Source organism: Palaemon carinicauda, chromosome 8 (assembly GCF_036898095.1).
Source record: "Palaemon carinicauda isolate YSFRI2023 chromosome 8, ASM3689809v2, whole genome shotgun sequence".
Taxonomy (NCBI): domain Eukaryota; kingdom Metazoa; phylum Arthropoda; class Malacostraca; order Decapoda; family Palaemonidae; genus Palaemon; species Palaemon carinicauda.
The window spans coordinates 13,500,758-13,514,992 of record NC_090732.1 but is presented as its reverse complement, the minus strand read 5'-3'; the positions used below and the strand labels follow the sequence as shown (position 1 = coordinate 13,514,992).

The 14,235-nt window shown below is 37.7% G+C and overlaps 1 protein-coding gene across 1 annotated transcript in view; it reads left to right on the top strand.

Annotated features, from left to right (window-relative positions):
- The window catches only part of stau (double-stranded RNA-binding protein Staufen), a 70,227-nt gene that overhangs the window by 45,543 nt on the left and 10,449 nt on the right, over window positions 1–14,235 (top strand). Inside the window, 7 exon segments of the mRNA XM_068378499.1 lie at window positions 5,638–5,784; window positions 6,009–6,182; window positions 6,424–6,604; window positions 6,824–6,969; window positions 10,221–10,376; window positions 11,718–11,849; window positions 14,042–14,140. Coding sequence (XP_068234600.1) covers window positions 5,638–5,784; window positions 6,009–6,182; window positions 6,424–6,604; window positions 6,824–6,969; window positions 10,221–10,376; window positions 11,718–11,849; window positions 14,042–14,140 — 1,035 coding nt within the window.

The following is a 14,235-nucleotide window of genomic DNA, read 5'->3' as shown; positions in this document are numbered from 1 at the left end:
GTAGAGAACAATGGTTTAATTTTGGAGAATCCTTCTCCAAGAAGAGCTGCTTACCATAGCTAAAGTCTCTCTTCTACCCTTACCAAATGGGAAGTAGCCACTGAACAATTACATTACATTAGTTAACCTCTTGTGTGAAGAAGAATTTTTTGGTTGTCTTAGTTTTGTCTGGTGTATGAGTAAAGAGAATGTGTAAGGAATAGACGTTTGGTGTATGTGTAGGCAAAGGAAAAATGGTCTGTAACCTGAGAGAGATCCAATGTAGTGTTACCTGGCCAATCAAAGGACCCAATAACTCTATAGCAGTAGTATTTTATTGTGCCTCAAGGGGGTTGGTGCTTTGGCCAACCTACTACCTATACTGTATTATAAAGCAAATAAGATTGACGGTAATAGCTCCCACTACACAATTGGCACTGATGGCTCCACATCTGTATTTGCTGTAGAATTTAAAGTCAAATAACCCATGCAACCCAGCTGCATTGCATTTTACCTTCAACTTTTAGTTTGTTCTCTTTGGTCTCTGCTTACTTACCTGCCTAACTACTTCAACTTTCCCTTGCTACATTTTCACTTTTGACTCATCATTTAAATGTAAATCTTTCAAATGAGGGCCAGATGTCCAGCAATGTGACTTTGTGATCTCATTGAAATACTTCACTTTTACAAAGTACACAAGGAAATTGAGTTGATTTAAAATTAGCAGTGGTAACCAGTGGTGTAAATTGTTCGTATATCATATTGATTTCAAACTGAAGAACTGTTATGATACCTTCGTATTAAAAGAGAAAAAAATTTACTGTTTATCGCAGGGCAGTTAACACACTTATCATAATGCAGTTGTTCAGTGACATATCTCAAAGACATCCTATAGTTATAGTAGTCTCATATACAAAATTTTAGCTTTTAGTAGAATTCACTGAAAATTTCAGCCATCATCATTTCAATTTTCTTCTTACATGTATACAAACCTCTCGACCTATAAAATAGTGAATGTTGTCTGCTCAAGTTGGAATGGCCATTAAATTTGTTAATAAAGTAGCTAATGTCAGGTGGTGCAGCCTCCCGTCAAAGATACTGTACTTCACTTTTATCTATGGCTACAATGAGTACAGTGCAGATATACTGTTGGGACTTTACCAGTCTTTCATTTTTTTTTTTTCCTAGGAAAGTACATGAAATTTTGGATTCGTGAAAATGGCTATGGGTGTTCTATTTCATGAATGGATGGGAAATGGTGGTCGCTGCAATCAGTTTATAGCAAGACCAGTGTTAGCTCCACTCTTATTCTGCGAGTCTTAGAGGGCACGTTTGTTCAGTCATCACCATGTGCCGAGTGCAGACCATAGCCTCCCGTTCAGTGGAAGGCTTACAATGTGTGCAAGATGATGCTAAATTAAGTACACCTGCCATGGAGATTTCTGTGCATATGCTTCTGTCTCAGTGCCTGGGGAATATGGAGTACATGTCTATGTAAGAAGTGGCAGGATTTCAGATGGGCATCGGCAAGGTTTTCCAGCTTTGGTGGAGTTTTAAAGTTAATCTCCCAGGTGCTAGAAGCTCTCCTGTTGCTATGCAGACCATTGACGACCAGTTTATCCTCAGATAGGCTTGACTGTAGTGTATTTACGCCTCAATGTCTTTTTTAAGGGAGTTGGAAGCAAAGGCTACCTTGCCCCCAGTGCCAGTAGCCACAGTAATTGTGGTTATGATGTCAGTGCCAGTGACCCCAGTGGTGATTCTCACAGTGTGCCTATGCCCAAGATTACTAAAAAAGGCACTCGCACCTGTGGTTGTGCCATGCAGATCTTGGCTGCATCTTTGAGGTAGTTTCTACAGGATCGAGATTGGCTTCTTACCTTTGATAACAAATCTCATACCCAAGCAGAGATTGAAGTATCTGAGCAAGCTGATAGGACACAGCAGCAGTGAGTTTGCCCATCAATTGCATAAGAAAGGTCAGGGAGGTAGTGCAACTGTTCCTGTCGCAGACAATACTCCCAGTTTGACAATGACAGTCTTCTAGGTCACCTTTCCTTGCTGTTAGGGATACCCCAATCCATTTTGTTCTAGTGAGACTGGAGGCAAATCTTAGCTGGTGGCTAGATAAGGGAAACCTGAACGGAGCCCTTCTCAATTTCCCACTTCTGGACTTGAAAATATTCTCAGATATGTTGAAGGAGGCATGGAGTGCGCACCTGAGTGACTTGGTCACTTGAGGTTTGTGGCCAGTAGAAGAAAGGCATCCTTAAAATGTAAGCAGCCTTTCTAGCTCTGCAAGCATTCCAAGAATGTTTGAGAAGGCACTCAGTATTGTTGATGATTCACAACACCACTGTGGTGGCACGTTGGGAGCCTGCATCAACAAGCTAGGGGACAGTTTCTCTCCTTTTGAAAATTGACAAGTAGATGCACACATGGGCAATGTACCACACCTTAGAGTTGTCAGCCAGGTACAAGAGGAATGTACTAGTAGGCATGCATAGTCGTCAGGGGCAGGTTGTATAACTGCGGTGGTCCCTTCATCCTTTCTTAGAGGAGAGGCTTCCTGTTTTGTGGGGATCATCGTAAATCCACCTGTTTGCCACACAACCTAACAGGAAACTCCCAGTGTTCCTAAAAAGAAACAGTTGCTGAAATAAGAAATAAGATTTTTTATGAAATTTAGAGGGATTCAAATGATTCTGTAAATTTGGTACTCACCACTCCTTTGAAGTTCGACTAATTAATCAGTAACCACAGTTGATAGCCAATGCAGAATTTTTGCTGTTTGCTACACTGTAGTAAGTCATTGCATGAATACTTTCTCCTTATGCAGATTTTTTATTTCCTATATATTATCAATTTATATCCTAAACTTCAACAAAGTTTTAGTAATATTTCTTATTTCTATACTCACCTGATATTCATATTGCCGGAAGCACTGGCCTGTGCTCTCTTCTGTCAGAAAGGGAGACTTCATGATTTCAATGGATCTGAAGGATGTACTTTCAAGTGCTTATTTATCAGACCTCTTGAAAGTACCTTTGCTTCTCCCTTTACCAAATATTTTTGATACGCTACTTCTGTGTATGGCTCTTCATTTTTTCACACGAGTGTTCACCTTCGTAGCCCCTTGGGCTCACTTGCAAGGGAGAAGTGTGTTGATGTATCATGAGAGTTGGTTGACTGATCCTGGCCTTTTTGGAGAGGTAGTTGCTACAGGATTCAGATCGGATTCTCACATTTTGCAGTGGTCGGGGATTGTAATAAACTAGGATAAGTCAAATCTCATACGCAAGCAGAGGTTGAAGTACTTCTTTATGCTAATAGGTATAGCATCAGCGTGAGTACTTTAGTCAGATGATCATATCAGCAGGCTTAAGGGGGATGCACGACTGTTCTTATTCAAGACGGGTACCATCTTGGCACTGGCAGAGTCTAATCAGCTACTTCTCGGAATAACTCAACCCACGGGTTGTCTCCGCCAGAGGTCTTTAAATGTGGTGTCTGAAGGATTATCAGTCAGCCAACAGGGATCCCCCATTTCATTCTGTTTCAGTGGGCCAGGAGGTTTGGACTGATCTTATCTGAGGGCTGGACAAGGAAAACCCCGCTTGACTCTCCGCCTCTGGATGTGCAACTGTTCTGAAATGCATCAAAGAAGGGGTGGGGATTATACCTGGTCGTCTCTAGAGTTTGGTCCTGAGATGAGAGGCATTTGCATATCGACATCCTTGAAATGCAAGCATTTCAAAAGTGTTTGAGGAGGCACTCAGTAATGTTGATGAGCGACAACGCCACCGTAATAGTTTACGTCGACAAGCAAAGGGACACGGTCTCGCTCCCTTCCTGTGAGCTGATGAAACAGATGTACATATAAGCAGCATTTCATGGCATGAGTTGTCAGCAAGGTATATCCCGAGCAAGAGGAATCTACTAATAGACAGATTGGAGGGTCGGAGTGGTCCCTACACTGAACTGCCATACAGCACTTAATGAATCAAGTTTTTATAGCAACAAGCTTCTAAAGCTCTCAACTTCTTAAGCTTCTTTTGATAAATCTCAGACAGCCAGTGAGTTTTCAATTAAAGGTAGTAATTGTATTTATGTTTCAAACTCTAGCCTGACTTCTTATGTTGGGTCTACTGGTTTTTGTGTTTTATTCAGTATAGGTTTTGATGATTGTTAATTTCCCTCCACTCTAAAGCAACCTCATATTTCACGTTGATGGCTTGTCATATCATATGATTCCCTTGAAGCAAACGTATCTGATAAAGTTTCAAAAGTCGATTGATTGCATCACGTTTTAGATGACAAGCACATTATACTCTTGGGAAGCTTGGCCACTAGCTTAACGCGTGTTATCTCAAATGGGGTAAATATATGCGATAGTATCTCAACTACCAAAACAAATGCCCACCAGCTCCCATACAAAGGTGTAAACAGTAAGTAGTCTCGGTTTATCCTTCTGAATGGGATGATGATGTTGAAGAGAACATGGAGAAAGATCCTGACTATGATGAAAGATCTCTTTTTCACAGAGAAAATTATTGCTGAAAAGTCTCTTAATAAGTTGCTGAAAGTAGGTTCTGTTGATGTTTATTCTTCCAAGTCTTGTGATATGCCTCTGCAAACACAATTTACTTCTCAATTCCCTTATTTCATTTTGGATAGAATCGATAAATTGTTATTTCAAATGCAAAGAGGGGTTGGTAATTTTAGTTCTCATTAAGGGCTGAAGCTTTTATACTACAAAAACGTTCTCGAGTCCTTAAAGACAAATCATTTACCAAATCTTGTTTCAGGTTACTGTACTGTCTTATTTAGTATCTGGTCTTGAGCCCAACATTAATAGAGAAAAATCTGTAGATGTATTTTTGCAAGCTGGTTTACTAAAGAAATGCTTTTTTGTGTAATACAGTAGAGTAAAGCATTCTTGAAATATTCTTCTTTGCTAAGACTATATTAGAAGTTATTGGTTGTATTTTAAAAAATAAACTTGTAGGACATTAAGATTTCAATTTGGTTTTGAATACTCTGACTTGTTTTTTAATAGAAGATGAGAGAGAGTATCAATTTTCAAAGACAGAATTGAATAATTCTTACAAACCTGTGACATAGATTCAGATTCTCTACTCCAAGACTAGCTGATTTTGTGCAGCTAACCATCCATCCTTCAAGAAGAAGTGAGACATTTAGCTGTTAGGGCCTCATAGAACAACACAGGACTACTACTTATACTGTTCTTTCTCTGTCAATTAAGCTAAAACCTACAGTTTGTAGGGCATTTAAAGATCATAAAAGTGGGCTTAAGTGAGTGATGGGTTTATATGAAAGCATGAATTCTACTTCAAAGAAAATCTTATATATGAATAGTGTAGCTTGTATTGTTATAGAAATTTGTGGTATACATTTTTTTTTTATACAATATAGTGCAGTGTCAAGAACTTTAATTTAACATTTTTAGTTAAGGGGAAAATTCTTTTTCTCAAGATTAATCCAAGATTTATAAGCTCTAATTATTACCCTTGGATGTGAAATAGTATGTAATGCTCATCACATGGCAGGTGTAATGAAAGGACAAATTTAGGTTTACATTCACATTTATTCTTGTTAAGCTCAAAGAGTGTAACTTGATATTTTTTCTGTTTGTAGGAACAAAAGGCAGCTCCAGAATATGGTCAAGGAATCAATCCCATATCCAGACTTATTCAAATTCAACAAGCCAAAAAAGAAAAAGAACCAGTATATACACTTCTTGCAGAACGAGGTGTTCCTCGTAGAAGAGAATTTATCATGCAGGTTTGTGAATGGCTTAAAAAAGTTTGCATATATTATGAACTGTTAAAAGTTATATGGTTTCAAGATTTCGTAATGTAACGATGAAGTTCAACATGAAATTTATTTTTTCAAAGTATTCAGCATATATTATGAACATGAGGTGTGTACATTTGTTTGATGAATAGGACCTAGCTTTACATTAGATATTGTATAAGCAGCTTCTAAAATTAATCTTTACAAAACAGGTAACAGTTGGTAACCAAAGTGCTCAAGGTAGTGGACCAAACAAGAAATTAGCAAAGAGGGCTGCGGCTGAAAATATGTTGCAACTTTTAGGTTACTCAAGACCTCAGCCTCAACCTGGAAAACCTGCTATCAAGACAGATGGTGCTCACTCGGATCCTGATAAGACGCGGAAGGTAAGTAAAAGGGAAAGGGATGAGAAATTAAAATCTACATTTTGGTTGAGTGATCTCTTAGCAATAATTGGTAGTGATAATATATTTTGTGCATAATTCTTGTGGAAAGGGCTTTAGGGTTGTCTTGTTAATCTTTCTTAATATAATAATTCCTGATGTGAAAAATTAGTTCCACTGAAAACTGAAGAAAATTTATAGAAATAATCTACCTTCTATAGATAATTTTGTGATTCTGCTTCAGGTTACCTTTTTGGAAGATGGCGGAGAGCAGCGTGGTTCTGATGCTGCAGTAGTAGGTGGTGTCAATAATATAAACCAGATGGGAGGGCCAGCTGTTGGTGGGGGTAGGCAGTTGGTGCCAGGGCTTATCATGATGCCAGATGGTTCTGCTCTCCATGGTTTCCAGCAAGTTCAGCCACAAGGTTGGTGTAGTCTTTAAATTTGACTAAAATAATGGTGTTATGAAAATTACATTTACAGATATATGGTCCTGACTTAAAAACTGAGGTCTTATTAGAACATACAGTAATGTTGAAAATTATTTTTTCGGATGGGTAAACAAGTTCAGATAGATGAAGGCTTTACCATTTAAAATGAATGTTGAAATTATTTGACAGCTGTTCTATTTTATTTTTTACTAGGTATGGGTATGGTTAATGTTGGACCGATGGTAAATATGCAGGCTACGGCTACCATTGCTAAGGAATTACTTAATTCAGGTAACTCTCCTACAGCAGAGGCCATGGTGAAACAAAATCCCTCTAATGGAGTACAAGGCCCACCACAGGTAAGCTAACTGGAAATTTTATTGTATTTTCATAATATTTGGTTATTTCAGATCTCAGGACTATCATTCATTGTGCTCTATCATATTTGAATTTTAATGTTTATGCCAGTTCAACATTGTGATCATTTTTCAAGTTCCCGGGAAAAGCGACGCTGTAGATACGATGCATCACAGGAGTCTTAGTAGTACTTGATTTCACATTATGTGGTGCAATGGTGAAAGCTGTACGGCAGTCACATTTGTTACTCCATGTGTCAAAGAAACAAGCTAGGAAAGTTATATAGACATATGGTGCCCTAACCAGTCTTGCTTTCATTGTCCAAAAAACCATAATACTGTGTACTAATCCCTTCTTGGAAGTGAATAACTCACCTGAGTAAGAGGCTAGTTTTAAATTATTCTTCAGATATTGTACTTTGCTTTGTCCCAAAAGGTTAGCATCAGAAGGAACCTGTTCAAGTCTAGAGTTTTGTGCAACAGTTTTAATAACTGAGTCAATTCCTTTTTTCTTCCTGAGTTCTTTCGAAAGTTCTGAATTCCTCCACTGAAAAGGAGTAAATTTTGTTTTTAAAGTAGTCAACATTACGTGACTTGTCCGAAACAGGTATAGACTCAGAAGAGGTAACTGGCAAGACCCGATCTGCAGAAAGAACATTAGCAGAAACAGGCACATGCTATGCACAAGAGATTGCCATAACCTGAGCTGCAATTTGAAACCTTAGCACTTGTTCAGGAAGTGAATAAGTGATTGTTGTGCATGATAGGAGAATTTCCAAATATTTTTTATACTGCATTCCCAAGTCTAGTGTCTTGCAAATCAGGAAACTCCAGTCTAAGACCCCATTAAATCAAGACAAATTATCTGAATTTTAAATTACAATGACACTAAACTGACCTATGTGGGGAGACCTACCCTTGGAGAAGGGGATATCCCAAAAACTGACCTCAAACAAGTAGATTACTTCATTATTTTTTCTCTAATTTAATGGGAGTAGGTTGGAAAGGATGCTGTGTACTTGCTTCTCTGGTTTACCTACACCTCTTTCTGTGGGAGCAAAGTATTTATATTCATAGGGCAAAAAGTTTCCTTTAATTTTTTCATTTTGTCTGAACCTCTCATTTTTTAGAATGGATAGTACACAAATCAAAGTTAATTATTGAAATAATAGATTGTAGTTTCAAAATTACTTATTCTCTTAGAATATCTTGTATGAACTTTCCCTGGTATTCATATTGTTTCTCACTCTTCTATCTATAGACTAAAGATTTCCTGTTTTCTTTCTCTGGTAGTTCCCTACCCCCCTAGTACTGTATAATATTGGGACCAAATAACAGTGCAGGGCAACACTATCAAATGGGTAGGTCATATACCTTTGTCTTTCACTTTCAGTTCTCTTATTGCACTAAGTGCTTGAGCACACATCCCCTGGCTCCAGACTATGATGTTTTTGGGGATATTCTAAAGAAACTCATTATTATTTAATCAATTTAAGGGGTGTAATCTTCTGACTTCTTTGTTCTTTGGCAAAGGTTGTTCAAGAGATTTATTTCTGGGGATATTAGTAATAAACAGAATTTTAATAATGAAATTATATATTCTATATCCACCTGGCCTTCATATACATCCCCTGTCTCCCCATTGATTAATGATTTCAAGAGGATATTGAAACATTTTCTGGGGCGGCCTGTGACGGCCGGTGAAAAGTCCTTCTTTGTACCTTTTCTAATATAAATCTTCCAAATATACTAGAGAAAGATAAAAGCATGGAATGCAGAGGTTACAACCCTCGCGCGAACACCTTGTAGGTGTCGTGTATTTACTTCAAGGCTCAAAGACAGAGATAAAATTTAACCACAAAGCAGTATTGCTATACACCACCATGTGATCCCGATATTACACAAAAGGGTTGGCTAATAACAGGGAAAGATATCTAATGAAATACAGGTATTCCAGATTTTTTTGTATATAATGCCAACACCATGAGAACTCAAAAGTTTTATGAGACCACACTGCTAGCATCCACTGAAAGACCTAGAACACTGCAAATTTGATAAGCAATTTGCAAACCAAGATTCTTTAATATAAAGTTGAGTGAAAACCAATTTAGAGATGTAGAAACAATCTAATATTATAAATTTAACCTTTAAGGCTTTCATTAGATTTAGATTAATTCTAGTGAGCTTCCTTGGCCAAAACTTTAACAAGAAATGAACATTGCATTTTTAAACAGAGGAGGATTTAGAACTCTAATCCCACACAATGTCCATAGTTTAGTCCAAATATTACTAAGCAGCTCATACCAGACAAAGAAATGTATTTTCTGATATTACCCCTTCATCTATATCCAAAGAGGTGATGAGACAAAATTGAGGCAAACTGCCTTAAAATCCTTTCTATTCTGAAAGAAGGCAAGAGACAAAATAATCTTATGCTTCCCAACACCTACCTTAGTTGATCTAGAGTGCTTTTAACTTAGTTGTGCATTTAGATGAAGCCAACACCAATAGGAAAAGTGTTGTAGCTTTGGGGTGGTTGAGCAAAAGATTTTCCAACGGTTCAAAACTTGAACCTTTCAAATACTGTAAAACTGCATCCAGATTCCCCCAAAAATAGACTTACATCACTTAGTGGCTGAAATATGAAGTTTCTTTTCAAAGAAATAAAATGTAAATGTAAATAAGAAAATAACCAAGCTACTTCTAGTCAGTGATGCATTCCTAGATTTGCATCAATCAAAGTAAGCTTTCCATTGACGCTGATACATATTTTTAGTATACTGTGTTTTAGAACATCTGATAGACAATCTAGAGGGTTACAATACCCCTCTGTTTCTTAAAATATGGTAGATAGTCTCCACTGGCCCTAGAACAAGGGAGTATATGTTGTATTGGACTGCCAGTTCTAGCCTTTCATAGGAAAGTCCTTGGAGATCACACAGGTCCTCCCCCAAAAAATACAATTTTCTTTTGTTAAAACTCTCTTTTTTATATTTACTTGAATATCAAGTTTACAAGTGATATTCAATTCACAATATTAAATTAAGATGGCTACTTTTCTTTGCTGTAATTGGTATAGGAAATAATGTAAGACCCTTTTTCTTTTTTCATATTTTACTGAATTTTCTATTCTGTAGTTTGTTCATTTGGCGAGATCAGGATTTTTGAAGAACAGTAGTGAAATAGAACGAAGAAGTATTGACTCTCATTTTGTAGGGTTTGATTAATGGTTGTAACTCATGATTTTGTTCTAGGGTCACCCAGGAAACAACCAGCCACCAAACATGCAGTCTTCCCAACAGCAGCAGCAGCTATCTATGGCTACTCAGCAACAGCAACAGCAAGCACCCCCTCAACAGCAAGTTCCATCACAACAACAGACTCCTCCACAACAAAATATGGTTAATCAGGTGATTATTATTATTATTATTATTATTATTATTATTATTATTATTATTATTATTATTATTATTATTATTATTATTATTATTACCAGCTAAGTTAAGCCTAAGGGCTCCAACTGGGAAAAATAGTCCAGTGAGAAAGGAATAAAGAATATAAATATCTTAAGAATAGTAACAATGTTAATATAGATCTGTCGTATATAAACTGTGAAGAGAGACATATGTTAGTCAGTTCTACATAAAAACACTCGCTGCAAATTTGAACTTCTGTAGTTTCACCGATTCAACTGCATGATTAGGAAGATCATTCCACAATCTGGTAATAGTTTGAATAAAACTTATAGAATACTGTTTAATGTTGAGCCTTATGATGGAGAAGGCAAGACTTAGAATTAACTGCATACCTAGTATTGCGTACAAGATGGTACAGTTTGGGAAGATCTGAATGCAAAGGATGGTCAGAATTATGAAAAAATTTATTGCAACATGCGTAAAGAATGAACTGAATGACAGTGTCAGAGGATGATATCAAGATCATTAATAAGAATTTTTATTAAACCGCATGTTTTTGTCCAAGAAATTAAGACGAGTGTCAGCAGCTGAAGACCAGACGAGCAATACTCTAAACAAGGTAAAATGAAAATTAAAACATTTCTTCAGAATAGCTAGATCCCCGAAAATCTTGCCTTCACCCAGTATTTTAGCACACAAGACATGATACAACTTTCAATTATGTTGATCAAATTTTCATTCAAGAGAACAACAGGCTCACCACTTATACAATTGTGACCAACTCATTGACAAGAGATCACTCAAAATGCCATTCCAGTCTGCTTGAGATTTTATATATATCTTACCTGTGTATGACATATCAGGAACAGACTTCTCAGTCGTAATTACCAAACAATTTAGGGGAACCAAACTGAAGGTATCAATCTAGTCTCAAAAGGCTCCATATATATGTTGGATAAAAAAGGATACAAAGGATAATCTAAAGCAATACCAAAAATTTGTTCATGGAAATCTCCATTAAAGCTAAACTTTTAACAATACAAAATAGTTCGATAATAGTGTAGTATTGGATGGTAATGGTAATTCATGAAGTTGCATATTGTTATTCCATCTCAAATCAGGTCTGTTCATATTCCAAAGAAGATAAGGCCTCTTCTACAAATAAACATATCTTCAATCATCCTTGAACTAACTGCTTTTCTTTTCACATGGATAATAACTAAAAAATGGACAATGTATAATGGGTTTAAGATTATTTTTCCCTTGATGATTGTTTTCTCTGTACTTTGATATATATGTTTTCTGTAATATTGTATGATTTTTCTTTCTTTTCAGTACAATGACAAAGGATTAGAACTTCAGAATACTACCGTATCATCTACAACCCAGGCAGTACGTCCCAAGGATCAACTGATGTATTTGGCACAAATTTTAGGCTTGCAAGTCCAGTTCACTGACTTTCCAAAGGTGAGAATTGTGTATTCTCAATGTAATAGCAATATTTGAAATAACTTGTGTACTGTTGAATGCTGTAAAATATGAAAAAGGCAGTACTGTACAGGTTAAATGGAGAGGAGGCAAGGAAAAGGTGGGCGGAGTATTTTGGAAGTTTACTGAATGTTGAGGATAATAGGGAGGCAGATATAATTGCTGTTGCAGGTGTTGAGGTGCCGGTGATGGGAGATGAGAATGAGAGAGAGATTACAATAGAGGAAGTGAGGAGAGCACTAGATGAAATGAGAGTAGGAAAAGCATCTGGTATGGATGGTGTGAGAGCTGAGATGTTGAAGGGGGGGGGTGTGACTGTAATTGAATGGTTGGTGAGATTGTTTAATGTGTGTTTTGTGTTGTCAATGGTACCAGTAGATTGGGTTTGTGCGTGTATTGTACCACTATACAAGGGTAAGGGAGATGTGCATGAGCATTGTAATTCAAGGGGTATTAGTTTGTTGAGTGTAGTTGGAAGTGTATGGTAGAGTACTGATTAATAGGATTAAGGATAAAACAGAGAATGCTATCTTAGAAGTACAGGGTAGTTTTAGAAGAGGTAGGGTTGTATGAATCAGATTTTTACAGTTAGGCAGATATGCGAGAAATATTTAGCAAAAGGTAAGGATGTGTATGTTGCGTTTATGGATCTGGAGAAAGCGTATGATAGAGTTGATAGGGAAGCAATGTGGAATGTGATGAGGTTATATGGAGTTGGTGGAAGGTTGTTGCAAGCAGTGAAAAGTTTCTACAAAGGTAGTAAAGCATGTGTTAGGATAGGAAATGAAGTGAGCGATTGGTTTCTGGTGAGAGTGGGACTGAGACATGGATGTGTGATGTCACCGTGGTTGTTTAACTTGTATGTTGATGGAGTGCTTGGACGAGGATTGAAACTGTTAGACGAGAATGACCATGAATGGGAGGTAAATCAGTTGTTGTTTGCAGATGATACTGTACTGGTTGCAGACGTGGAAGAGAAGCTTGGCTGATTAGTGACAGAATTTGGAAGGGTGTGTGAGAGAAGGAAGTTGAGAGTTAATGTGGGTAAGAGTAAGGTTATGAGATGTACGAAAAGGGAAGGTAGTGCGAGGTTGAATGTCATGTTGAATGGAGAGTTACTTGAGGAGGTGGATCAGTTTAAGTACTTGGGGTCTGTTGTTGCAGCAAATGGTGGAGTGGAAGCAGATGTACGTCAGAGAGTGAATGAAGGATGCAAAGCGTTGGGGCATTTAAGGGAGTAGTAAAAATAGAGGGTTGGGCATGAATGTAAAGAGAGTTCTGTGATGTATGGATCGGAGTTGTGGGGAATGAAAGTGACAGAGAGACAGAAATTGAATGTGTTTGAGATGAAGTGTCTAAGGAGTATGGCTGGTGTATCTCGAGTAGATAGGGTTAGGAACGAAGTAGTGAGGGTGAGAACGGGTGTAAGAAATGAGTTGGCAGCTAGAGTGGATATGAATGTGTTGAGGTGGTTTGGCCATGTTGAGAGAATGGAAAATGGCTGTCTGCTAAAGAAGGTGATGAATGCAAGAGTTGATGGGAGAAGTGCAAGAGGAAGGCCAAGGTTTGGGTGGATGGATGGAGTGAAGGAAGCTCTGGGTGATAGGAGGATAGATGTGAGAGAGGCAAGAGAGCGTGCTAGAAATAGGAATGAATGGCGAGCGATTGTGACGCAGTTCCGGTAGGCCCTGCTGCTTCCTCCGGTGCCTTGGATGACCACGGAGGTAGCAGCAGTAGGGGATTCAGCATTATGAAGCTTCATCAGTGGTAGATAATGTGGGAGGGTGGGCTGTGCTACCTTAGCAGTACCAGCCGAACTCGGTTGAGTCCCTTGTCAGGCTGGGAGGAGCTTAGAGAGGAGACGTCCCCTTTTTTGTTTCATTTGTTTTATGTTGGCTACCCCCCAAAATTGGGGGAATTTCCTTGGTATATGTATGCATGTAGTGAAAACTTGTAAAGTATATAATTCAGAAAGTGCCACAATTGATTTGGTTATTTAAGGTAACTTGGGCATTTAATAGCATCTCGTGTGATTATTAGGATGTCAAGACATTGAGGTGAAAATGACATATGGTTGAAACATTAAGTTTGTTATATTTCCAGTGCTTCAATTTAGGTAATACTAAAAAAATATTCTTTGTTCTATTTTCTGTTTATCATTCCTCTTTTAGGGTAACAAGAGTGAATATCTTAGTTTGGTGTCCTTATCTACCAACCCTCCCCATGTTTCCCATGGAGCTGGCCCTACTATAGATGACTCCCATGACCAGGTAAGTGGAGAAATTTATTCGTAATTTAGTGAATGAGTAAAGAAGTTTTGATCAATGGGTATTAAATGTGCACACATCCTGAAACAGTTTCCAAG